General features: G+C 48.8%; 1 protein-coding gene across 1 annotated transcript in view; it reads right to left on the bottom strand.

Moving 5' to 3' along the window:
- Nab2 (Nuclear polyadenosine RNA-binding 2) overlaps positions 1-27,504 on the bottom strand; it is a 63,787-nt gene that overhangs the window by 24,059 nt on the left and 12,224 nt on the right. Inside the window, exons 6-12 of the mRNA XM_089572892.1 lie at positions 23,771-23,925; positions 22,082-22,239; positions 18,565-18,668; positions 14,040-14,174; positions 10,828-10,875; positions 10,272-10,325; positions 912-1,013 (exon numbers count right to left, since the gene is read on the bottom strand). Of these exons, the coding sequence (XP_089429018.1) occupies positions 912-1,013; positions 10,272-10,325; positions 10,828-10,875; positions 14,040-14,174; positions 18,565-18,668; positions 22,082-22,239; positions 23,771-23,925 (756 nt within the window). The remainder of the gene's footprint in view (positions 1-911; positions 1,014-10,271; positions 10,326-10,827; positions 10,876-14,039; positions 14,175-18,564; positions 18,669-22,081; positions 22,240-23,770; positions 23,926-27,504) is intronic.

The raw sequence follows: 27,504 nt of genomic DNA, 5'->3' as shown, positions 1-27,504 counted from the left end.
CTGTCGCTGCTCCTCCCCTGTGAGGGCACTGAAGGATTTCTTGGAAGGTTAAGTGATATGCCTACGCTTGTAGCAAGCAGACGATTTTCTCGACAGACACAAAAAAAAATAACAGACTGGGCAACACTCAACAGTGCCTGATGCACTGCACTAGTAGTGCAATAAATGGTTATGTTGCAATTATTTTTCTCCTAAAAGACTATTTCATGGCTTTGTTCACATATACAAAGTATTCGGACACACACTGCATGCCCGAACATCATTTTAAGAAGCACTCCTAATTAGATGAACTTCTGATAAGATGGACAGTCTTGATGGTCCCTTGGAGTTCGTCTTAAAGGGAGTCTACTTAGTTAACTGAAGCGTGCAGGCGCAGAGAGAAATAAACACCGTATGGGAGGCTGTGGCCAGATGGCATCCTCCCAGTGCTTCCTAGCTCTCTGGACGGAAATGTGACTGCAGTGCTGACACAATGAAAGGACTGTTTTTTGACCCAAATTTCTATGCAAGTGTATATACTACGGAAAAAGAAACTGATGCCAGCACAAGTTTACAAAGGTAAAGTGTTTCTATTCAGTCAGTTTGTTTCTAATCCTGCTCAACTGCAGTCCAAACATTTACCCAGCAAATCCTACTGGATTCTGAGCAGGCCATCCATTCTTCAGTCGATAAGCAGTCACTGGAAAGGCCTTTGAAACACCCATGCGACATGGACTCCACGGTGTGCTGAGAGACTAGTGGCGTAGGAGCACGGCTAGCGGAAAACTGCATGCTTGAAGTTAAGTGTTTTACGTTCTCTCCCGCTCAGAGCTGCAGGGGAGTTGCACGGAAGGGAAGAGCACAGCCGAACGCACAGGCCGTGCACTACGACTCAACGCCGACTCCGTCGGAGAGGAACAAGCTGGACTCACCCGTCTCAGCCGTGGCTGCTGCGTTCTCCTTGCTGGCCCTGGCCCCATCCACCCTGACCTCAGGCACAATGGCGCCCACGATGCGCGACGCCCTCGCCGGTCCTGAAGGGAAAAATGAACGAGAGCAGAGAAGTCACAAACTTCTCGAGCATTCGTGTCGACGTCAACTGCACCGCTATCTGCAGAGCCTACAACAGTGGACAGTCAATGCAGTTACATTCTTAAATTTGACGCAAAAGCACGTACCACCTGAAAAAAAAGGAGATGCAAGAAACACACAACAGATGCACCTGCGCTGAGAACAACAATGTTCTTCCATCGATGCAATAGCGATGAAGTTCCAACGGGCCAAAATGCATCATCGGTCATAAATTTCACCCATTGGCTGGAAGGAAGTGACATTACTTCCAGTACAGACACCAACCGCTACTAATGCTATAGCAATGCCGATACATTATGGAATTAGGTGTCCCCCATGAATTTTTTTGACAAACTGGCCCCGTTTGTTCTCTGGAACTTAACACACAGCTCTACAATGTTGTTGTTGTGTTGGGTTTAATGGCACATAGGCGTCTTAAGGCCATCATGCGCCAAGCACAAGGTATAGGAAATAATTTCTGCGCGATTTAATAAAAATGTTAAAAGTGATCAGTGGTGTAAAGGGCCTAAAAGTTTACCTAGCTACTAATAACAGAGAAAAAGAGATTTAGGAATGGCTAATGGTATAAAACTTTAAAAAGGTCATGCAGCCTCAGCGTCCATCCTTGGCTGGGCAACGATGTCGAGGATCCCAACCAATCTAATAAGAGCCTCAGCCTTTTTTCTCAAGAATGAGAAAGTGGCTGAGGGACATCACGTGAACCACTGGGTCATGATTTATATTTTGCTGAGACAACCTGCTTCTGTTAAAAATCTAAAAACACAGGACATGGAAGCTCTCCAATGATGGAGCCACTCAGCAAATGCGGGGTAAATGCGAGGCTACAGATTCAGCCTTTGCAAGGAGAGTGGAGCTGAATCAGAGGGCAGCTGGTGGGATTCCCGCCATGCACACTTCTGACACAGTCTCACACCCCTTGGCGAGGCAGGTCAGCCAGCAGAGAGGCCGTGATGTGTATCCAAGACACACGAGAAACAATTTTTGCCAGGCATTGCCACACATGAAATCGCACTCTTTTTTTTTTACCCATGAAAGAATCCCCTCTCAGAACCATGCATTCTCTTTCACGCCAAATTTGCATTTGCCCCTCATCACAAAAGAGTGTCAGCAAATGGTTCCGTCCACTACGCTACAAACCATACCGGAAACACGGCAGCATTTCTACTGAACCCAATACATTTACTGCAACAGCTAACAACATCTGTAATTTTTTTTAAACTCCCAAGTACTAACATCAAACGGAAGACAAGGCTTCATTACCTGGCATGCTTATAAGTATGATCATGGAAGACAGAGTTGGGCTAGTTGGTGTGAATTCGTTAGTGACTGCGACATTGCAACTAGCACGGAAAGCACAAGGACAGCGACAAAAGGAACCGACGTTCTAACTTGTATTGGTAACTTGTATTGGTCTGGAGAAGCTGCCTAATAAGGTCGAAGAAGTGTTAAAACTTGGTCCAAAATTTTGCATTGAGCCCGAAGAGAACCCTGCTTCTCTTCTAGGTATTGTAAGGAACATAGCGAACCGTGCTAGCAGTGAAGAAAAGTGTAGGTCTAGCGTGCTGTCCCGTCAGGTCCTTTAGTCGCTGTCCTTGTGCTTTCCACGCTAGTTGCAATGTCGCAGTCACTAGCTTATAAGTAGAGGCTGGACACTCTGGTCTAAACAGAGAGGAAAAAAATAAGATAAAAGTATGCCAAATTCTGTTTTTTAAATTTGGTCTTAATTTCAACAGTTATCCTTGACATGCAGACCACAGCTAGCTGTCTAGTGAGTCAGAGTTATGCTTGCTCAAAGGTGAAAATTAATGTATGGAAGAAACTGGCAGGGGGGGATGGCTGTACACGGTGAAATTAGCGCAGTTGTGTATTCTCAGCACAGTTGTGTATTCTGAGGCACTTTACATACCGTAACGCACTGGTCGAATTTACATTAGAAATTACGGAACCACAGATATTCTTCAAATTATCCAGGATTTTGAATTAAGCGAGCTCAAACTATCGAGGTTCTACTGTAAGCCCTTTCTGACCTCTGTAGGAATACCGCATTAAATCCCTGAAAAGGACGGGGAGTTCATCCGCAGAAACCAATATTCACCAGAAAGACCCCCAAAACTGAGCTTGAACATTATAGTACATAAAAAAAAAAAAATGCTTGGCTGAATGTTGAAAAAATGAAATATAGAGAAGTCGAGGCCCTACTCACAAGCTCCACTGTTCACAGAACATGACAATGCTCCAGTATGCCAGGAGCAATAACAGCCATATCATCCTCATCTGCACCATGTATTACAGTGCTTGACAACAGAAGCAGCCAGTGTGGCACAGTCAGGGTGTCGAACCGAACCTGAACCCGAAACCGGAACCGAACCCGAATTTTTGCCCGGAACTGGAACCGAACCGAACCCAAATCTTTTTCGCCATCTTGGAGCTGAACCCGAACCGGAACGATTCAAAGGAACCGTTCCGAACCGGTTCGGGACGCGGTTCAGATGCAAATTTTGTGCAACACGGCATACTTTTTTCTTCTTTTTTTTTTCAGACCAAATGGCATATGCCAGTGCGTAGATTTACCCAGCGAAAGCTATCGGCGCTATGGAGTGCGAAAATGGCATCCAGTCGAAATGGCATCCAGTTCAACAACAAAACTGAAAGAAGTCTCGTGTCTATGAAGAAAGATAATTGGCGTTTCTGCAATGTGCTTTTGGTAATTCTAAAGTATTTTACGCCAGATTGAGGTGAAATGTTGGATTTCATAGTATCCCCCTTTGACATGCTTACGTACAGCTTTACTCGAATTGTTAGCACTGTTTTAACTCGTAAAGCACTGAATGAGAATGGTTTCCTTTTCTTTGTGTCGAGTACCATAAATATGTGAAGCATAGGCGCAATGATCCAATCACGTTGTGCAACGTTTACTTTCTGAGACATTCCTTGACTCAGATAGCAGATAATGAATAAGACCCCTCACGATGTCTAAGTGGCTGTGGTGCTCGGCTGCTAATGCCAAGGTCGCGGGTTCGATACCGGTGGCGAGGTCGCATTTCGATAGCCACGAAATGCAAAAATGCGTGTGTGCTGTGCAATGTAAGTGCACTCTGAGGAACCCCAGCTGTTCAACGCTGATCTCGAGTCCTCCACTACAGCGTTCCTGATAGACTCCACGCCGCTTTGACGCGTTAAAAAACACATAATACTATTATTACAAAACAAAGAAATATGCATGTTTTCTTTTTTCAGAATCCGAACATTCTTTGTTGCACGCGACGGAAATAACCAATGAAATGCGGGCATGTAGCAGCGGTGCGATACTTAGAAAAAAAAATAGTGATTACACAAAGAGGCAATGCGGAAATACATTCTCGCGCTGAGATCTGATAAACGCCTAGAAAGGTGCTACTGAAATGAAATGTTACTGTGATGAAGTGATTTTGTGTTATGTCGATGCATTGAAATTGTTCTGCTTATATATATAAAAAAGAAACAAGTGCCAATCGCTAGCGGGCAGCTTCGTCATGCTGTTCTCGGACTGCTGTATCTTGAATTCTCTAACAGGCGGCTTATATCTGCCTCTCGCTGCCGCACATGACAGAAGCCAGCAGTCACCGAAACAAAGGAGCATAGGTGTTGTACTTTTTAAAAAATAATTTGTGGTGTTCATCAACTGGTGCTTAAAGAATAATTACTTTTAGCGATAATTGATTAAACAGAAAAAAAAAACACATGCCGCCAATAGGATCTGAACCCTTGACCTCCGAATTTTGCGTCCGATGCTCTACCAACTGAGCTACGGCGACGATTTTTTTCTTTATTACATGGAAATAGTGCCGAAAAGGAAAATCAGAGTAAGCCCATGCCACAAAACACCAGGCTGTGTAATACGAGCCCACCATACCCCTGCACGTCCCCACCTTCCTAAACATCAGAAGTCTGAGAGGCACACCCATGCATCTAGATAGGGGAGCCAGCAAGGCGGCCCTTCCAGGGCAACGTATACTCCCCTCACCAAAGCGCACTGCTCACGGAACAAAGATTTAGATGACCGCGGTGATTCGGCGGTGGTCGATCATACGGCTTTTGAGACTATAAACAGTCACAGCAACATAAATAGATCACACGGCACAACACAGTTTTTCTCCACTAGCAAAAAACGGGTACTAATCCGTGTGATTTCAATGTCCTTCTCAAGTGTACGTTCGCCGTAATTATATCCCAGAAGAACGTAGCATCATTGCACAGAATAAAACAATGGTCTTTGGCGCATTGCGCAGGCGGCAGTTTCCCATGACACAAACATCTCCTCAGCACGAAGCAATGCCTTGACAGGCAGCGTCAGTGTGTGAAGTTTAGAGAAGAACGTTTTTGCAGCAGAAGAAATACATGTACGTACATTCGCTTAACATGTTCTAAAGCACTGGTGTTAAGCAACTACAGAAAAGGTTGCCGATACAACAGTAAAGAAAACAAATACCCTGTAAGTACATGAGTCGTCTGCCTTCTCGAGAGGCTATACAGGTAGTCTAAAGAAAAGCGCACAGTGAGAAAATTTAAGGTGTCCGCTACTTCCGCGCTGCGGCGACGACTGTTTAATCTTTTTGGCTTTCGGGGGCACTTATGTGTAGTGCAACCGAACGATCAGAGTGTTCACCAGCGCCACCCTCGTCAGTAGCAGCGAACGTAATGAGTCTTCTTTCACCGAGAGTGCCACATCAAAATCGTGGTCGAACGGTGAGGGCGGAAGCTGTGCGAGAACCCTCGCTTCGGGTTTTTGTGTCTGAGGCGAGAGGCTTAAGGTTGGTTCACATGCAAGCGAATGGGCGACTGAGCGGCGCGTCCCAGCGAAAATTTCCAACTTGTTGGAACCTCGCCGCTCACCAGCGCGACGACTCAAAAAAAAGTTTTTGCACTGCGGTGGCATACGCGGCCGGGCGCCCCACCCCGGCCGCTAGTGCAGTGTGCCGCGCGCGCGATTAATCCGAGACAGGACGCTACGTGCGCGCGGCTATGTACATACAGTTTACTTCTTGTGTAAGTGATTGTGCGCAGTGGCCGCTCGCGCGCACTTATTTTCGGACAATGCTTGGACATTAGCGGGCGAGCGGCGCGAACTTGATTACTTTTGTATTTTGTAAATAGTGTACAAAGCTCTACCCTGTCCTTTCTCGCTGTCGCTCCCCTCTATACTTCTCCTCACTATCCTCTCCCTTTCCCTTTCGTTTCCGCCGGCTGCAGCTCGGGTGCTTAAGATATTAGATAGCAATTGCCGCGGCCGGCAACACTCTTTTGCTTCACTTTTTATTTTTTTTAAATAAACCACTACCACCACCACCGCGGTGGCAAGATTCGCTGGCGTTTTCGCGTTCTTTTGTGGAACGCTTTGCAACGGCACACGTGCAGCATTCACAGTATTCCACCTCAGGTAGATCGGCTGCAAGTAGATGGGGCATTTTAGACCGCAGCTATTATGCGCCCGTTCCCGCGTTCCGCGTCGTAGTCGGCGTAGCCGGCTGTCCAAGTAGCAGAGCGAAGTAAGCGCCACCTGGAAGGTGGCTGCCACGGGAAGACCCCAAGAGTGGCTAGCAGCATAATACGTCACATGCCAGGTGGCGTATGATGAGTTGCGCTTAAACTTCGCGCTACCGACAATTGCAACCGTCTGCCAATTTTTTGCCAGTGAGTGCCCGAATGTACGCCCACCGAATTGTGCACGTGTGTGCATACACATGCTTAAGCACACGCATGCATGGACACACGCACGCACGCCTGTGCGCGCGCGCGCGCACACACACACACACACACACGCACACACACACACACACGCAGGCGCACACACAGAAATTTTGGAATTTTTGAGAAAGGAGACTAAACTGCCAACACAGTAAAGAAACCAACTACGATACTCTAACCCTGAGTGGGAATCGAGCCAGTGGCGGCGGGCGCAACAGAGAAGCTTCGTTTACTGATGCCTCAGGCTCCTCGGCCATCTTCGAAGATTCTTTTTATTGTTGCCGCATGGAATATCGGAACCTCCCTGACCTCGTCTTGCCTTACTTGACTGGGTCGAATTCAGCGACCTCGGCATGCGGCCTCATGCCACTATCACTCCCTTACTCTGCCCGCACATAAACATTCTTAAGGCGCCCACGTCAAAAAAGGGCGATCAGTCAGGAGGTTGAACTTTCGCAGCATGTACGTTCTGAGCTAAAATGAACTCTTCTCTGAACAGTGACCTCGCCGAAAGTGGCGATTCTGCGTGTTTATCAAGCATACAGCTCCTTCACGCGCTAAGCAGTCTTATTAACAGGAAAAGTTCCCACGGAATTCCGGTGTCTTTCATTACTGGCACAAATCTTATGTGTAAGGCATGACCTCAATGCCCTTTTTAAGAGACTGCTGAAGTGAGCTATGTCTCAAACGAACATAGCGTCACAAATAAGTTTGTTGTTCAATAGTTCCTCCTTGCTTGCAGATGTAGCAATTCACTCACTGATCATGACACAAACGTCCCCTTGGCTCGATGGCATGTCCTAACACGTAAGGTCGACGTTTGAAGTCTAAGAAAGGTTTTGGGCCTATTGAATATTCAGTCTTTGTCAAAAGTAACCAGGCTGCACGCTTTTCTTCTCAGTCTTGTATTAAAGCTATTATGCCAGCCCTCAAGCTCTAAACCTCTGTATGAGCAAGGAGAACCCCTGTTCTCACCTTCAAAGAACTTTTTGATCTTTAGGGAAGCCGTGAGGGCTCTGTTACGCGAATGAGAAGCAAACCATGGAGCCTCGTTACTTTTGACAAAGACTGTACATCCTCTGAACTCGCCTCAATATAAGGCCGTCAAGAAAGGCTAGGTAAGGCTGCACGTAAAGGAAGTAATCATCGATCAGAACCTTTGTCAGCTGCCTTCTGGAGAAGCCGTACGGAAATTCAAAGGAAAAGCGAATATTTAGGAAACCGAGTGTGTCAGCACAAAATTCCCTCACGACTATGTACATAAAAGACAGGTGAGCATTTAATCGCCCAATAAGCACAGCTGCCAAGAAGCGGTGGTTTTCGATTTCGAAAAATAAAAATCATGAAACAGGTTAGTGGACAAAAACTGCACGAAAGACTCACCATACTGTATCAAGGTAGCATGAAATTCTGTCCACGCATGGGCTCCCTTTAAAAGCGCCCCAGAAAAGTCACAAAAATTCTATTTAACGAATTTACGGTCCTCCTCTTGCAATGCACCAATTGCAGCATTGTCACAACGCAACGTCGCCTCGAAGACGTCGCAAGTTTGTGTCCGTACAGACACGAAGTGCCCGAACCACTGCAACCGTGCTTTTTTATCATACTCTTTTCATCAGAGCAAGAGACGGCGACGACACCAGCATAGGTGAAAATCTTAATTTTACACTGTACTAGCGACAAGCCACGATTAGCTGTGTTTTTGAAGAAAGTGAGCAATAGGTATCGTGATATATAATGCGAGTTACAAAGGCGATGTAGAGCAGGTGAGGAAAATAAAATATTTTTGGTAAACTCTCTAGGTGTATGCTGCAGGTGTGCCAGAGTGTGAGGGTGACAGGCAAGCCGCTTTTGGAGTGACAGAAAGATATCTTGGCTGTATATACCTGCAAATACAAGGCAACTTCCGCTCATAGCGGGCGCATGCAGCGGTCCTGACGGCGCTTGCGTAAGCATTTTGCGCCGGAGAAATTCCCCATTGACACGAGCTTCAAGAGAGTCCTATTACTCGCCTGACAGGGACTCCGAAACTGCTGAAGCTGAAGGGTTTTGTCGATGAAAAATCCATCAGCTTTTCTTTTTATATATCTCATCAGATAGAGTCTAGTATACATAGCCGGTGTACACTAATTCTGGGTTCATTTCATTTCGGGGCGCTTGCGTAAATTTAAATCTTTTTGCCGCGGACAGTAAACCATCTCGCACTGAGCAAATTTTGCAGTGCTGTTTTATATGCTGATATCACAAAGAAAAGTAAACAGCAAAACAAGGTTGAATAAAAACCTACGCTCAGAAGTTTTTATAGTCTGAACCCGTTCGAACCGGTTCGACGCTATCCGGAGCGGTTCGAACCGGAACGGAATGTCGCTCCGGAGCCGAACCCGGAACTGAACCCGAAAGGTGTGAACCCGAACCTGAACCGAACCCGAAAAAATTCCGGTTCGACACTCTGGGCACAGTCCCTGGCAAGCAGCAACAATTACGAAGCACAAAATGCCTGGCCACCCTGAGGAAAGAAACGCCGCAGTACTTCAGCCTTTAACGGACACATTTTTTTGTGTTCTCGAAAACGATACCAAAATGGTTATTTAATCGATGTGCTGCCACCTGTCGGGAAACAAAAAAAAATGCTTGGATAAGCTCTACTCGCGTTACACCACCCACAGAGTGCCAGAAAATGTGCGACAAGCTGGACTCCACATAAGCCCGAAGTGGTGGTCCGCTTATGCCGAGCCTGGCTCGTCCAATTCCATCATCATCATCAGCCTGACTACGCCCACTGCAGGGCAGAGGCCTCTCCCCCATGTCTCTCCAATTAACCCTGGCCTTCGCCAGTTGCGGCCACCGTATTCCCACAAATTTCTTAATCTCATCCGCCCACCTAACTTTCTGCCGTCCCCTGCCATGCTTGCCTTCTCTTGGAATCTAGTCCGTCACCTTTAGGGACCAGCAGTTATCTTGCCTTCGCATTACATGCCCTGCCCGAGCCCACTTCTTCCTCTTCATTTCATGTAGCATTTCATTAACCCGTGTTTGTTCCCTCAACCACTCTGCCCGCTTCCAGTCTCTTAACATTGAACTTATCATTTTCCTTTCCATAGATCGCGGCGTTGATCCGCCAAGGGCTAAAGCACTTGGACTGCAAAGTTCCTGCCATCTCCCGAGACCCAGTGGTTGGTAGTACCCAAAAGACATTTTAAATGAGAAATGTTTCTTGCCAAAATCTTGCAAGACATCTCTCTTGTTCTGAACGCGAAACCAGCAGATGCAGTGCCCTAACAACACTGCTTTGCTTTGAGGCACGACCCCTCTCCAGTGGAAACGTACAAGGAAGCCTCAATCGAAAACAAACTTAGGCATGCAATTATGAAATCAGAAGTCCGACAATGCATCAAGCAGCGCTTAGATTCCGGAATGTAACCGGGATGACAGAAAGGATAAAGCAAGACGGAAGCGATCCGAGAGGCTTGGCTCACCCCGTTGTTCCCTGTCGGTGGATGGTAGGGACTCTTCTGCAGGTGCTGCTGCAGCTGCAAAAAAGAAAAAAAAAATAGAAATATAAATAAAAGATGAGAGCGAGCAGTGCGTGTTCCGCACCACTTAAGGTGCAAGCTGCAGCACTTCAAGTCCACCTTCAGGGAAATTCCTAAACTCTCAAGACACTCGTAGAGATACACAGCATGACAAGGAACCCTCCATTGCAGCCGGACAGATGCACAGTACTTGGGAGACACTAGACATACGGACAGGACAGAACAGTTTTTCATCACATCTGGATGACTTAAATTCAAATCAGCAAGTTTTTTGGAAGCAAACATACAAAAAATCAGCACAACTGTTCTTCCAAAAGCACAGTTTGAAGAAGAGGAACCATTGTATTTCGTCAACTACACTGTCTATGGCCTCTCCAGCAATGCACTTCTTTCAGCAAGGGGGCAAGTTTACCATCGCATTACCATCGCATTGCACCACATTGAATTTGCGTTACCCCAATGGCTGCCATGCTGAGTGTGAACTGACACACCAACTCACCTTGCCGCCGTCCCAGCCTCTCCTTGATAGAGACACCCACAGGCCGTTCTGGGTGGAAGTCAGAAGAAACGCACTCAATGCGATGCACCACAATGCAACACTGTTGTGCTAGAGTTAAACCTGGATGTAACGAATCTCCACATAGCGAATTCATCGATATCACGAAGTTCCTTAATTCCCCAACGCCGCCCCCACTGAAGTGCCTGTATTTGAGACCTTCATGTAATGAAAGTAGCAAACTGTGACGGCGGCGACTGTTGCCTTGAAAACGTTCACATAAAACCGCGTAACTGTTTTCTGTAAACATTTTCAAGGTCATTCCACCTACACTTATTTCTTATTTTGGTTTCCATTCTACTGTGTTCTTTTGACTTTTCTTGTGAAAACTGCATGTAAGGAAAACCTGCATGTTACAAAAAACCTCGGCCTTCTTTCAACTACGTTATAACCAGGTTTAACTGCACATTCACAAACATCCAAAGCAAGCTGCAACTGCCATGGCTTGCAGTGAAGCTCAGTCTTCCTGATGCCGCCTCTAGCCTCACTAAGATGACCGCATGGCCCCCCTGAGTCTTCTGATGGAGGGAAATAAATAACTGCCCAGGCCCATATTTTGTGACACTTAAGTTATGCTTTCAATCGCTCCTCTGCAATTAGTCGCTGCTCCATGTGATACAGGCTGTGGGGGATGAGGACTCACGGACTGTCAACAAGGCAACAGCGGGGGCTAGTTGGTGTTCCATACTGAGGAAATCACACAAAGTGGTATGGAAAGACATGAACACAGAGAGACGAAATGCGTACTTTCAGAAGTGCACACTTTCTGAAAGTACGTGCTTGTCACAAACCCCCGCCTTTACAGTCAACAGAGGTGCGGGATCCCCTTTACGGTTACCCGTCGTCCCTCTATGAAGTTTGAGCACACAGATAAAAGTTGGGCCGGTCAACCCGTGACGCACGTGTGTCGGTGTGGGATTGAGGAGCAAGTTCACAGTAAGTCACCGTTCTTTCAAACAATTGGATATTTACAGCTGGTAGTCCAAATCACTGCATAACAATCGAACAAACGAACAAAAAAACAACAATGAACAAACACCGCGATAAAAGCAGAAGATAACGATAGCGAAGTAAATATTACAGATATAGTAAGTAGGGGCAAGAGTTGCACAGAACAAAACGTAAAATACTAAGCCAGATCAAGGTTTAAACAAAAGGCGAAAACAATGTTCAATTAATCAACAGACTTTTGCAAAAAAAAAGGAGTTCTCACAACCTTCTTGTTCAATGGAGCGTTGTAGTTGCAGAGTTCAGTAGAGGCGGTCGTGCCACATGAGGAAGAACGAGGAGTTGATCGCGGGCTCGGCGAAGAAAAAAAATAACTTTCCCCAAGCGAACGGCCGCGTGAGTGAGCCGTGAGGCTGCACCTTCCCAGAGCGCACTACAGTAAAAGCTCGTTAATTCGAACTTCACGGGACCGGGAAAAAAGTTCGAATTATCCGATGTTCGAATTATCGAATGGCCGCGAAAAAACCGGCAAGAACCATTTGCATTACTGTATATGTCCCGTATTTACTCGCGAAACGAACCCACTCGCATAATGAACCCACCCACCCCCGATTTTTGCCACAGGATGTGAAAAAAAATTTAAAAAAATGCGTCCCTCTGTTTTGCGCCATCACGGTCCACAACGCATTTCTTGGCGGCGCGCCAAGATACTGCGCAGCGATAACATCACGGTGTGTTTACTTTTGGCGTTAGCTAGAGCAAGGGGGGAAGCAAACTTGGCAAGAGTGTCAGCGCTTGTCGGGTTGTGCAAGCCTCATTTTCAGTACGTTCACCTTATCGTGTCATGGGCGACTGGGGCGGACGCCATCTACTGCCACTCAATCATTGGAACGCACGATAGCAGCAGCAAACGCCTTTTGCAGCGAACGATGCTAAAAGCCTGCGTCATGATCGCGGCGGACCACGTGCTTCCGTTGGCGACTGAGGGGTGGAAGGATGGACGACACTCGCAAAGAAAAAAAAAAGTTTTTCGCACGTAATTTGTAGCGCCCGTCCGAAGTCATAGCCTTTCACGGGCGTTGGCTGGGGCCGCGCCGACAGTACTTATCTGTGTTTCCGTATTAACAGGGCTCGAATTAACGAGTATTTAGTTGCGAGTTCCGGAGGTTGCGCGGAAAAGAGGATAGGCAGCCGCCACCGCCGCCGCCAACCCCTACCCTACGGTGCCGCCGCGCCGGTGATGGCGCCATATAGGCTTTAACCACTCATCCACGGTTTTATCTGGTTCCATCTTCTGTCCCCGTTTAGGACTTGCGCAGCCTCTAAGTATGCGGAGATGCTTTTTTTTTTTTTGGCGACGTGCTGTGCGCCAAGCCGCACAGGCGCGGCGGCGCGTAGTTCGAATTATCCGTAGCGGAACCGACTCACTTTCGAATTAACGGGCTTTTTAAACACAGATCTCTATGGAGCTTGGCCGGACCAAGCAGTGTAGTTCGAATTATCCGAAATTCGAATTATTGAGGTTCGAATTAACGAGCTTTCACTGTATTCCCTCACCGGGTTGAGCGGCGCCCCATCGTCAAGGGTGCGCGCTGTCCGGTCGCTGCCCCGGAGAAACATGTCGAGGCATGCATGGCGGGGAGGTGAGATCCCGTAATTTCCGCGGCTCAGAGGGGCAGGGAGATCCCGTAACTTCCGCTCTACAAGAGAGGCAGCTTGTGACAGCGCTTCTTCTGCCTGTGTTCACGTCTTTCTGCGCCACTTACTGCAATGTCGTCAGTATGGAACACTTGACTGTGCCAGAGACATGGCCATAATGGCACTTCCTTGCATAAACATGCCTCATGCTGATGTAGCACTGGTGGACCAGAGCCCAACACTGACACATGATGGAGCACAACAACACGTTCCACCTGCCTGGCGAGGTTTACCAGTGCTACTTCTTGGCTAGGGAAAGAGATGGTTCACTGTTTGTGCGACAAACCGATGAAGTATGGCCCCTGTGGCAAGGCTGGTCTGGACACGGCGTGGTATGGTGCCTAGCATTAGCGCAGTGACCAGACCAGCCATGCCTGTGATTGGTCATTCCCTTCCCCACCTCCAGCAACCTTAATCACTACTGACGTCACAAGCCAAACAAAAGGAAAACACAACAAAAGGTTACAAAACACGGCACCAGCTGAGGAAACTCGACCTTGCCGACTCACTGGCAGGGGGTGCGGGGTCCTCCTCATCAACGTCGCCTGGCCTCGCGGAGGAGCCCAGCCGGCTGCTGAGGGGTCTGCGCCGCTTGGAGCCCAGCTCACGGATGGGCGTCGGCTGGTACGGTTCCACCCGGGCCGCTGCAGTTGCACAATGCGGATGGTTGGGAAGGGTGCTTCACCACACGGGAGCTGCGATCTGAGGAGCTCCATGTGTGCGGGCAACACTTTCATGGGCGTAGCTACGTTCGCGTGGTGCACAGGTCACATTTCAAAAGAAGCGTAAAAAAGTACTACGCACACCATCACCGTCTCAAAATGAGGCAAGCTGGGAGTTTCCTGCCACCTTCAGCACAGCGCTGGGCCAGGCTGCACTGGCTTTCAGGACCCCAGAGCTCCCCGTATTGATCAGTACTCCTCTTTCTGGCTTGCATACTGTACCAGCTGTGCTGTACAGGAATGCAGCTGTTTCCTAGCGCATACACATGTCCACCACTGTTCTGACAGGCGTTTACAACAATGCTTATAGAAAAATCATCGTCTACAGCACTGTTCAAGAGCGCTCCCAATGAGCGTTAGGTGCCATCCAAGAGTGCTCTCCAGTGCCATCTATGCACCATTCCATGTATAGCAGTAGGGGTGTGCGAATATTCGATAATTTCGAATATTCGATCGAATAGCACGGTATTCGATATTCGCTTCGAACCGAATTCTCGGTATTCGAAATTTCGAAGTATTCGCCTCGCGCGAATAGTGTTTCTGGGGCGCTTGCCCGCTTGCTTTATGTGGTTTCGGTTCCGAGTATTGCCGCATAGATGGCTTTTTTTTTATCGCGCTTTCAACGCTCGGGGGTCAGTCAATACACGAATCACAACCAGGTCGGGGTGCGAACCCAGCTACAAACGAAATAAAGGTGAGGGCGACGCACTCTTGCGGAAGATCCTGCGTTCTGGCCGTCTCCGAGCCTCCGCACTAAGGCTGCCATAAGCCGCGTTGCTGCCACCGTGTCGAGGCAGACGCAAAGAAGGAAGAGCACAGCCATCAGTCGTCTAAGCTTCAAAACAAGAAACCTCAGTTTACTGTTGTTGTTGTTGCGACTGAGCGAAGGATGAAAAGGAAAGTGCATGGGCCTGCCGACTGCTAGCCGAGCCACCACCGCTGCCACGTGCAGATAGAGGAGAGTTCAAAGATAAGAGGAAAGAAAGAAAAAAGACGTGCGTCACACAACGCAACAACCGCGTCCGCCGCGGACGCTGGCTGGAAGATCAGATAAGCACCGAAGCCTCGCCCGCTCCACCGCCTCTCGATTTTTTTTCCGTTAGAGTTGCGGAAAAGATTACCAGATAGGACAGATGCAAAGATAAACACGCAGCCCTACCGCGCTATCGCTTCACCCAGTCAGGTGACGAATCATGCGTACCGAACATGAGCGACCGTTCTCGGCAGCTTTCAAGCAAGCCATCATATTACCGGCGGAGGCGCGAAAAATTCAGCGGCAGCGCAGGGACTCGATGTCGCCGAAGTGTATACTTACGTCAATGGGAAGGGCGCCTTTAGCGTGTGATAACGCTAAGCTTATTGTGCACCCGTGGAGGATTACTGCCATTAACGCTCGGCATCTACGACTGGCGTCTTTTCTTGCTATTCTGACTGCTTGCGCGTTGATGGGAACGGAACGCCGCCGTAATCAGGGCATTGAGCCATCTTCGGTGGTGTGCCGAACTCCGTCGCCACAACTCGGGCACTCCGATACGTTGGAGGCTGAGAGCATTCTTGATGGAAGTGCGATGCTGAGTGCTGCTCGGAAGTACTACCGGGGACAATTTTGCCAGGCCGCGCGAGCGGTGCGAATGACGTTTCGCTTGCGTTGCGAGTTTTGTACAGCCGTTTCCATTCTTGCTCGAGGGAATGCAAGTCTGGGAATGTAAAAGTTGTTCTTCCAGTATAAATTGCCAGTAAAAATTGTTCTTCACTCTAGGTGTTAAAATTTCGAAGTGTGGTTTTCAATAAAGCCTCAGTGCAGTGTGTAATGGCATCGTGTGTTGGGAAAATAAATGGTTTTGGAAATGCCTACTGTCATTCAGCCGTTTTTTAGTGCCAGAAGTACTATTCGAACTATTCGCTTCGAAATTATTCGAAGAAAATTGCTATTCGCTTCGAATTCGCTTCGAACCAAAAAACCACTATTCGCACACCCCTATATAGCAGGTAACGCTGCCAAAGCTAGCACGCCTGCTTGCGCAGGTGAAGACCATGTCCGAAAAGTACCGTATTTACTCGAATCTAACGTGCACCTTTTTTCCGATTTCCGATATATCAGGTCCAAAAATTGGGTGCGCGTTAGAATCGAGTGCGACCCTAAATCTCCGATATATCGCCATCGGCATTTCAAAATGGCCACCTCATACGCACTTCGAGCGCAGCTGCCACTATAGCCTAGCTGCCTGTGCTTAGGTTAGTCTATCCGTTTTCTGCGTTTGATCTACCAGACAGCGAAGATACGCTGAGTTCATCATGATGCCGCATTTAAAAGGAAAGTCATCATGTGTGCAGACACGGACGGAAATCGGGCCGCATCACGCACATTCGGAGTTCCAGAAACGTGCGTGCGGGACTGGTGCAAGCAGAAGGAAAGGATTTTCTTCGCCAGCAAGGCTACACGAAAGGGTTTCAGTGGACTGAAGCAGGGCCGGTTCGCCGAAATAGAAGAGCGGCTCGCAGAATATGTTCAAGAGCAGCGAGCGGCGCAGCAACCAGTGACGACCAATCTGCTCAAAGTCCGGGCGATGCAGTTAGCCCTACAAACAGGGCTAACGCGGAGCGACTTCAAAGCGAGCAGGAGCTGGCTGTCAAATTTTATGAAGAGAAAAGGCTTTTCTCTTCGAAGGCGAATGGGGATATGCCAAAAGTTGCCTCAAGAATATGAGGAAAAGCTGCACAGTTTTCAGCGGTTCGTTTTGAGTTTGCGCCGCAGACACGGCTATGGCCTCGGCCAGATTGGAAATGCCGATCAGACACCGCTCTACTTCGACATGACTGCCAACACAACTGTTGAAAAGCAGGGGGCAAAGCAAGTGCGCGTGTTGTCTTCTGGCCACGAAAAAACACGCGTCACTGCAATGATTTGTTGCACCGCGGATGGACACAAGCTGCCCCCGTATCTTATATTCAGATGCAAGACGCTCCCGAAAGGAATCGTGTTTCCGAGTGGCGTGATCGTGCGCGCAAATGAAAAAGGTTGGATGACCACGGACGTGGTCGCCGACTGGATCGATAACGTCTGGCACAAGAGACCTGGCGGCAGTTTGGGCCTGCGTGCGATGCTTGTGCTCGACGCGTTCAGGTGCCATCTCGACTAACGCATCAAGGACAAGCTCGCAGAGTGCAACACCGACCTTGTCGTGATACCCGGCGGCATGACATTGCAGCTCCAGCTGCTCGATGTTTGTTTGAACAAGCTGGTTAAAGATAGGATTAGGGCGCTCTACACCAAATGGCTTGTGAGTGGCTGCCATGAATTCACTCCCAGCAATAGAATTAAGCATGCCTCGCTGCAAGACTTCGCTGGATGGGCGAAAGACGCGTGGTGCACGATACCGTCTGCCATGGTCAGCAAGGCCTTTAAAAAATGTGGGATATCGAATGCTATGGATGGCACCGAGGATGAAATGCTTTGGTCTGTCAACAGCGATAAGGAGTTGTCTGACAGCGATGACGAGTGAACCTTGTGCCGGCGTAGTGAAAACAATCTTGGCAAGATAAGCCGTTTCCTTTTTTTGTGTGTGTGTTTATTATCTTAACTTTAGTGCATCAAGATTAAATCTTTGTTTTTCCAAACGAGACAAAGTTGTATTGCTGCATGAAAGCACGAGGTGGGTGGTGCCTTTATTTTTTTGGCATGGAAAACGGGTGCGCATTACAATCAAGGAGCTTTTTTTTTTCGGTGGGGGGGTCACGAAAAACGGGTGCGCGTTACAATCGAGGGCGCGTTAGATTCGAGTAAATACGGTACTTCACCATGCAACAAAAGTGAATACAAGCATACTGCGCTGTGACAAACCTTAAGTGTCGTGACTGGCATCTCCCGGACTTCGTTTTACCTCTTGCCACATTTTCATCCAGAACCTCACTGAGACTTTGAGAAGCAAGAATTGCACCTGCCAGGATGACATGTGGTTGGCAGGGCGAATCGCTCCCTACTCGATCTGTGCCCGCAATGTAGTTCACATTCAGTGAAAATTCTAGCCAGAGGGGTCGAACACTGACTCTGCCTCAGAGCTTCGACCATGATTCTTATTACTACCACATCGTTTGACACCACTCCGTTTTTTGTCCCAACACTCACCAAGTCTTCGAGAAGAACGAATGATACGTGGCGGAGTAATATGGTTTCGCGAACACACTACTCTGCAGCCTCCACAGCGGTGTGTGGAACTGAGTACAATGCCCTTGCATCGAAAGGGAGGGCCTGCACAGCACTGTGCATGCATACACACTGTATGAGGCAAGGGGAGGGGTCATCACCACTCACAGGGGTTCCTGCGAGACGTGTTGGTGGAGACGGACTGGTGGGCCGCCTTCATGGCCTTGAGAAGGAGCAGCTTGTTGGCCTGCATGCTCTCCGGTACACTCGACCTGCAAGAAAGACCGAGAGTGAGTGAGATCACTGGAAATCAGCAGCAGCTCTGCTCACGGTGGTGCAGTTGGAATGTTTGCAAAGCGAAAGGTGCTGTCAGTTTCATGATCACAAAGGTCAGGATGCAATAAAACATTCTGTAAATGTAAATGGTTGGTTTGTTTATGGGGTTTGACGTCCCAAAGCGACTGAGGCTATGAGGGACGCCGTAGTGGAGGGCTCCGGAAATTTCGACCACCTGGAGTTCTTTAGCGTGCACTGACATCGCACAGCACACGTAAATGGATGGGGGGGGAGTGAAAGAAGAGATACTAGGCAGGAAAATGGCCCTGCCAAAGATTGCAAGCCTTCTGTATTGTGGAAGTCAGGCAAAGGGGGTGAGCGGATGCACAGAAACTCAAACGGCACAGAAACTCAAAAAAGAACAAGGCAAAAGCAGCTCTGCAGCAGCTCCACTGACCTGTGAATTCGGCAGCCATTAAGGTCAGAATGGCTGACAATGTTCACTTGGCAAAACATTCTGAATAACACATGCATAGCTTAATGGAAAAAAGAAAATTCAGGGGGCACTTTGACGACCTAAAGCGCACGAGGCGAAAGCCTTGCCACCAACGAGACGACAGCCGTAGGCACACACGAGGCAGCTATGGGGCGACTTGGATTTGCTAGTCATTAATAATTAGTCATGACCCATGACTAACTAGTCATGATTGTTTATAGAATAACTAGTCATAATTGGCTAATGACTAACTAGCCATGACTAATTAGCTCACGACTAACTAGTCATGATTGGTTAGTGACTAACTAGTCATGATTGTTTAATAACCGACTAATGATGGCTGGTTAATCACTAACCAGTCATGACTAGTCCAGACTGTTTAATGACTGAATAGCCATGAGTAACCAGCCATGACTTGTGACTACTAATGACTAGTTACGACATTCACATCAGACGTAACGGACGGACGGACAGAGTCATGGCCGCGAGTAAGAGCGCTTCAAGGCTTTCCGTCCAATACAGTCGACGAACAATTTTTCGGATTCTCTAGGGACCGCTGTTACGTCTCGCCTTCGTCGTAGGGAAGACGACATGGCAGCAGCGAAACGCCGACAAACCCCGAGACGCACGTTGGGTGGGCGCCTGCATTGCCACGGAAGCCGCGTCCGTCTGCCCGGTTGAGCGAGCGTTTCCCCTACACCGAGTGTGAACGCGCGTTCGAAATGCGCGGGGAACGCCGCTCATGGACATTCCGGTGTCTGCGCTACGGTGATGGCATCGTTCCCCCCCCCCCTCTCCCAGCACGTGACGGCGGTGTGATCTCTCGGGAGTGAGTGAGTGCGTGTGTGTCTGTGATTGGCGCCAGTGAGCACTTCCTTCCCCTGCAGGCCCGGCCCCCATCTAGGGACCCTAGGGAAGGGAACTCTTTAAAACCTCGGCAGCGGCACGGCCCAGGAAGCTCTTTCTCATCGAATGGTCTCCTGATGAGCTGTCGTGATGCAGCGTTCCTGCAGCTCACTTGTAAATATGAAAATTGCTGTATAAAGTCCTCTCTCATTGTCTTTTTCCCGCAGCCGCGTCTTCGACGTCCCTCAATCCCTCTCTGGCACACGACCATGCTACCTCGTATTTAACAAACTGGTGGCAGCGGTGGGATGCTGCTACCTCGTCCTTAACACCGCAAAAACAACTGAAAAATCAGGCAGTCCGGAAAATCAAATTTCACCGAAAAAATCACGAACTTATTACCAGTATGCCGGAGAAAGCAGCCAATTGTATTGCACACATTCTAAAGTTCCTCATGACTATATTTCGCCACGCGACATACCGTATAAACGCGTATAAGGGCCGCACTTTTTTCTTCCGGATTCGAGGGCCAATTTTTGGGGTGCGGCCCATACACGTGATGTGCGAAAAAATTTGTTTTTTAAGTAAAAACACACCAACCAGGGAATGAGCGACATTTATTATACGTTACATTACATTACGTTACATTTATTATGCTTTGGAGTATTTCGAATCTTGAGCTGGTGCTGTGCTCTGGTGCACGCTCATCCCAAAAGAAGCCGTGCAGCATGTCCACTGTCAACGCGTAGCCGTTCCGAAATTCCATCACATAGAGGAGCAGCTCTTCTAGTTCGGGAAACTCACATGGCTTGCCTCGGAAAGCCCGCTTTTTGCAGCTTGTGTTTCTCTTTTGGTTGCACCATCATCGGACGCACTTCTCGGCCACGTTGAATTCCCTGTCCACTGCATGCTTACCGTGTTCGAGAGCTAACTCCCAGTCGTGTAGCTTAAGGTGCTTGCCCATCGCGCTAAAACTGCGAAGCTCAGCGGCAGCACGCGAAAGCCACAATCACAACTATTACGGCGAACGCGCTAACACACCACAAAAGGCTGGAGCTGGCGATACTGATGCCAATGTGACAGCAGAAAATCGCGGCGGAAAAAAAAGTTGATGATGATCACGGCCTTGGGCGCCATCCATAGATGGCACTTGGAAGCTCCTGTGCGCGCGCGTGGCCTCCGCGAACGACACGGCGCCGGAACAGATCGCAGAGGCCATGGCACGCGCCGTGGCCGCTGCGACATGCTCCGGCGGCACGCCCAAAGCCCGCTTCGATGGCCACGGCGTGCGCGTAGCCTCCGCGATCGCATTCGCGTTCCGTATTCGGGACGAAAGGCTCGGCACAGATGAGTTTCGTGACTCAGACTACGGTTCAAGTTCGTGCGGCGGAAGCCATTCAACAGTATGAATTCGAAAACACGCAAGCGCAATGTGCTGACTCGCGCAAAATTTCAGCATCGCAAGTTAAGACGCTCCCTTTAAGCTTGAATTTTGTTTTGTTTGATCAAGTTTTCGATCTCTCCTGCAGTTTGAGTTAATGAGGTTCCACTGTACACATTATATGGTGGCTTGGGTACTGGCGGCGAGTGCGAACGAGGTCCGAAAAATCGAGTGGTCAGTTGCGGTGCGTCCGAAATTTCAAGCGCTCTTACACATTGGCTCTATGGGCCATGTCGAGGTGCCGCGAAAAAGTCCGAATAATCAAGCATGTCCGAAAAATCAGGCGTCTGAATTTTCAGTCGTCGACTGTAGTCACACATAAGATAACTCACCCTACATGGCAAGCAAAATGACAATGCCACGCATTGGTGGCAACAATTGAAACACGGTGGCAACAATGAAAGAAACACAACCACACACGTGGCGGCATGCCCTCAGCAATCAAGAAAAAAAATATTCAAGAAGATATAGTGAAATGTAGACCCAGGTCACCCCATAAAATTACAAGATACTGCTTTCCTAGCCGCCTGAAAAATGTAGTAAGAAAAGAGCTAACGGCTTCAGGCATTTCCTTGCTCAAGCAGACATGACTTGCGAGCAAGAAGTCGTGTGGCTGTAGAGCTCACCTCCGCTCGGACACCTTGACCACGCTGGCGATGGATCCGACCGAGGGGTTGCTGGGGTCGTACTCCTCGTCATCATCCTCGGCCTCGCTCAGGAACTGAGGCTTGCGGCGCACCACCGCAGCCGCCACTGCCACCACCGACTTCTTGGTGGGGCGGTCCTGCACAACCCGTTTTCAACATCCCTCACTGCTTTCCCCAACCAGTGAAAGCATGGGCAAAGAAGAAACAGATGCTCACGCCCATTTATTCTCTTTCTCTATCTCTGCACTGACGAGTAATCAACCAGCCAAGGCAGCTATAAAAACACATCTGGAATCAATTGGAATCTAAGTGACTTTCAATTGGTTCCAATTATGTCTGTGGAGGTATATGCGACAGGACTTCGTCCTGCTGTGGACACAAGTCAGAGTGGCGGTGGTCAAGATGATTATGTTCATGGGAGTTGCAAATGGTCATTCCTGATGGGGGACCTCATACTAACTTGCTAACAACAACCAGGGGCTCTCAACTTGGGTCCTTTGGAATGCTTCTTGGGTACCCTCGGCATCTTAAACCCATGCATGCCTGTGCCTTCACCTTTCCTTCAACCAATTAATATTGGAACTACATCGTACTTACATGACTGTAAGTCAACCTATATTTTTAAATCCAAAAATCCGAAGTTGGGGGGGTGACTTCCATTCAAGTCAGCTTACAATCGTGTTAATACGGTAACCGTACTGCAACTGCTACAGCAACCTGCTTCACTAAGCAGCCAGTAATTACTAACTGAATCTTGGGCTCATTTCCTTTTTCCACGCTTTTTCAGGCAGGAGGGGACGAAAGCCTAGACAAGCGGAGTTCTTCAGCATCTTTTCAAAGCCACTCGTGTTTTCCAGAGCTCAGCACATTGGGAACCCCTGCTCTGCATCCACCCGGAAACAGCACTGCGTCCTTGTCGGAACATTTACCACACCAGTTTGTCAGAGGAAGCAAACTATGCACTGCCAATGCAAATGTGAAAGCACTCATGCGAGAAGAAGAGGCAACACAAGGGGTCCTCAATCTTTTTTTTGCATTAGGAACTCCAGCAGCTTTTGAAAGGCTGGGCTGTGGGTCTTTAACGTCCCAAGGCCACACATGGACTATGAGGGACGCTGTAGTAGAGGGCTCCAGTACTAAATTAAACCATCTGGGGTTCTCTACTATGCAATGACATTGCACAGCACACGGGCACCCTTTGTATCTAGTTTCCATCAAAATAAGCCCGCCACAGCTGGCACTAAACCCCCGACCTAGGGACCAGCAGCGAACCGCCCCAGTCACTGAGCTACTGCACCGAGTAACTTTCAAAAGGCAGCGAGGAACCCCCCTTGCCTTGGTTTCTGTACTTTTCTGCCCAATATGCATTCAGAAAAGAGCTGCAGATGTGTGGCCCCGAGTGAGACAGTGAGCGATAAGAGCTATTACGGCACGATTAGTGCCAAATAAAACGGGCAAAGAAAAAAAAGGGGATGGCAGCCCAAGGGTTCTGGAGAGCCCAGTTGGACAACTGCTGGTGTGACACAACTGAGTGCAGGGCCAGTTCCATTCAGCTAAAGAGAACAGTGCTTCTGGAAGTGCAACCCGAGTTACCAAGTGAAGAAAGCCATGATAATGTAGGTGTCAAGCAGCACTAAAGCACCGACAGAACAGGCCTCGTCAACAGACCCTGGATGGTGACGTCCGTGCACGCTCGGGTGCGATCACTCGGGGGATGGGCCGCACCAGGGAGACACTGCTGCTGGTACTACCGGTGACCGCCGTGTGCCGCGTGGGGGGTGCTTGCTCCGCTATGGCTCGCAGGTCATCCGCCAGGTCATCATCTACCAACATGGATGACAAGAAGCAAAGTTTGAGGCCAGCGTTGAGAGACAGAGGATCCTGCCACCCGTGGCTGCTGAGGTGGATGGCAGGGGGAGCACGGTCTGTTCATAAAGTCACTTCTACATGCTCACACAGAACATGGCAGAGCAGAGCACCAGCAGGGAACCAAAAAATTAGGGGGGGGGGGGGGGGGGACACTTATGTTCCACCCGAAGGGTATGACCATCATCATCATCAGCAGCAGCCTGACTACACCCACTGCAGGGAAAAGGCCTCTCCCATGTCTCTCCAATTAACCCTGTCCTTTGTCAGTTGCCGCCAGTGTATCCCCGCAAACTTCTTAATCTCATCCTCCCACCTAACTTTCTGCCATCCCCTGCTACGTTTGCCTTCTCTTGGAATCCACTCCGTTACCCTTAAGGAACAGCGGTTATCTTGCCTTCGCATTACATGCCCTGCCCAAGCCCATTCCTTCCTCTTGATTTCAACTAAGATGTCATTAACCTGCGTTTGTTCCCTCACCCACTCCACCCTCTTGGAAACTGAACCTGGCAACGTTTTTAAGCGCACATGGCAGGTTCTCTCAGATCATGAATGGTAGCTTGCCAATATCCCTGAAGAGAAAAGTATACAGTGGAATCTCGTTCATACGATTCTCACGGGCACCGAGAATAAAAACGTATTATCCGAAAATCGTATTACCCAAAACGGACTCCAAAAGATCGCGAATAATACATACTTGGCACAGAACTTGCTTTTATTAAAGCACTTTAAAATAATCGGTCACTTTGCGCTGCACTTTTTGTTTTTCGAGGTCCTGCAGCAAGCTTTTCTGAAACTCTTAGAAGCGAGTAGCAGTTTCCCCACTGAGCTCTGCAGACGCAACAAAGCCACGAAGCTTGTCCAAAGTTTCGAGTGCACCGTCAGTGTTTAATGGCCGACGATCGCCACTGCAATCTCCGGCGTCTTGGTTGTCATCGTCGTCGCTCTCCTCTTCAGCGGTAACATCTGCAATGATTTCTCGGACGGTGCGTAATTCGCATGTCGCCAGTTGGTCGTCCGCCGAAACAAACTCTTCCGGAGACAGTCGACATTGAGGTCACCCCAGTCCGGGATGTCAATCTCTGCGCGGTCATCTTCATTTTCCTCAGTATCGCCAGATGCACAAAAAAAGCCACACTTTTTGAAGCAGTTGGCGATGGTATCTGGTTTGACGCTATCCCATGACATCGCCAGAAAATGGATGGCATCAAGAAGGTCCACCTTCAAGTTGGCATCTTTCCGGTCAATTTTGGCCAAAAAGCGTCTGACCAGCAAGCTCCTGAAGTGAAATTTCATGTTTCTAATGATTCCTGCATCTAGGGGCTGCAAGTGGCTGGTGCAGTTGGGCGGCAGGAAAATTACTTTGACGTTTTGCAGCCACGAAGTATCGACAGGGTGCGCGGCACAATTGTCGAGAAATAAGAGAATTCTACGGTTCTCGGCACGCATCCGGGCATCCAGAAGGGTGAGGAGCTCTGTGAAAAGGCCTCCGGTCATCCACGCCTTCCTATTCGCTTTGTAAACGACAGGAAGGTGCGGGTTACGCGAGAAGCAGCGTGGCTTCCAGAACTTGCCAATGACGGTAGGCTTGAGCTTTTCGGTTCCATCAGCGTTGCAGCACAACAATACGGTGATTCTTTCTTTGCTTTCTTTTTCCGCCTTGACACGTCTCGCCTTTCATGCTGAGACTTTTCTCGGGCTGAAGGTTGATGAACAACCCAGCTTCATCTGCGTGGAATACGCCCCGTGGCTGGTACTGAGCAATCACCGCCGGCAGAGTCGAAAGCCAGTCGGAGACCTGATCTTGGTCGGCAGACTTCCCTTCGCCGGAAACGGTTTTATACGACAGGCCATGCCGTGTTTTAGAACGATGGAGCCACCCGCCCGAGGCTTTAAAATCTTCTATGCCCAACGAGAGCGCTATCTCATCAGCTTTCTCGCGAACAACTGTCCCGTCCACATTCACGCCCGCCGCCCTTAATTCCCTGAACCATGCCAGTAGAACCTCTTCCATCTTGCCGTGCTGGGCGCCCCTCGTTTGTTTCACGCCGGCGCCGAAGACTTGAATGTTCTTCATAATTTCTTCTCGCTTGCCGACGATCGTGTTCAGCGTGGAGACAGGCAAACAAAGTTCACGTGCCAGGTCGACACGTTTCTTCTTCGGATTTTCGTCGACTTTTGCGAGGATGTCGAGTTTTTCTTTCAGCAATAACGCTTTACGCTTCCTAGACATGGTGAAGTGCACGGGTGAAACGCGGCACCAAAACAGAAGAAACGATAAGTGCGAAGTGCAAGCTGAACACTCGGAATACCAAAATGGCAACGAGAAACGGCAAGCACAAAGCCAACACAGCCTACAGCTACAGCGCATCGTCAATGCATGCGCCAATCACTGCTTCTCGGTCACGTGATTTTACCGTGAGTACTATGTCTTAGGATAGATGGCGCTAAAAACCTCCGCTGCGCTTGCAAGCCCGGTGTGCGAGCTTGCGAAAATTGCTCCCAGAGGCCACCACACTGCTGCAGACGCTGTGCTGAGGCACGGCCGGACTCAAGCCGAGCCGAGCCTCGAGCATACAAAGCGCGTGTCGCCGCGTCTTCAGTCCGCCGTGCCTGTCGTTTCACTCGATGCGATAATTTCAATAGCTCTGTCCACCCGCTGCAAAGGACTGGCTCTGATGTCATCATCATAATTGAAGAGATGTGATTCTTACACGTATCTAGCAAAGCTCATGTCCAACATCGAAAATCGGCCACGAGCGCTAGGAGAGCTACGACTACTGCAGCTACTGTCGGATCCCGCTAGGACACTTTTGCTGCCTCCTGGCGCGAAAATCGAAACTGCGCGAGATTTACAGAAGACGTTTCCGCGATCGTATTATCCAAACCGACGTGGAAATACGACCGTATTAGCCGTACAAAAATGCATTACCGCTATAGGGCATCGGCCGGGAACGGAAAAAAAAAAACGTATTATGCCGAAAAATGTATTTAGCCGAATCGTATCAACGAGATTTCACTGTACAACAGCTGTATCCTACCGGTACTCACCTATGGGGCAGAAACGGTGAGGCTAACAAAAAGGGTTCAGCTTAAGTTAAGAACAACGCAGCGAGCTATGGAAAGGAAAATGATAGGTGTAACGTTAAGAGAAGGGTATGATGCAACAGCTTTAATGGCTGTTTCCTACTTTAGTTCTTCCCTAATTGGGGCCTCTCTCTAATTACATACACTTATTAGCACACATCAGTGGGCACACTAGACAATGCGATACACCACAAGAGACACAAAAGGACTCCCTTTAACCAAGCCAGATGAATGCACCTCAATGACCTAGGGCTAGCGTATCTGACTCTCAACTCAAGGGTCATGGGGTCGATTTCCAACTAAATACCCCCAATTTTCTTCTCAGTATAGTTATTTTACTTTACATCTTTACATGTCATAATGACATTTTAGTATGCTACAACCTCATGGTCGCAATTTAACTTAAGATTTAACCATTTTCATTCCACAACTCCATCTCGGCCAATTCT

Source organism: Amblyomma mixtum, chromosome 2 (genome assembly GCF_055824585.1).
Source record: "Amblyomma mixtum isolate Tamu chromosome 2, ASM5582458v1, whole genome shotgun sequence".
NCBI lineage: Eukaryota > Metazoa > Arthropoda > Arachnida > Ixodida > Ixodidae > Amblyomma > Amblyomma mixtum.
This window is presented reverse-complemented; position numbering and strand designations above follow the sequence as displayed.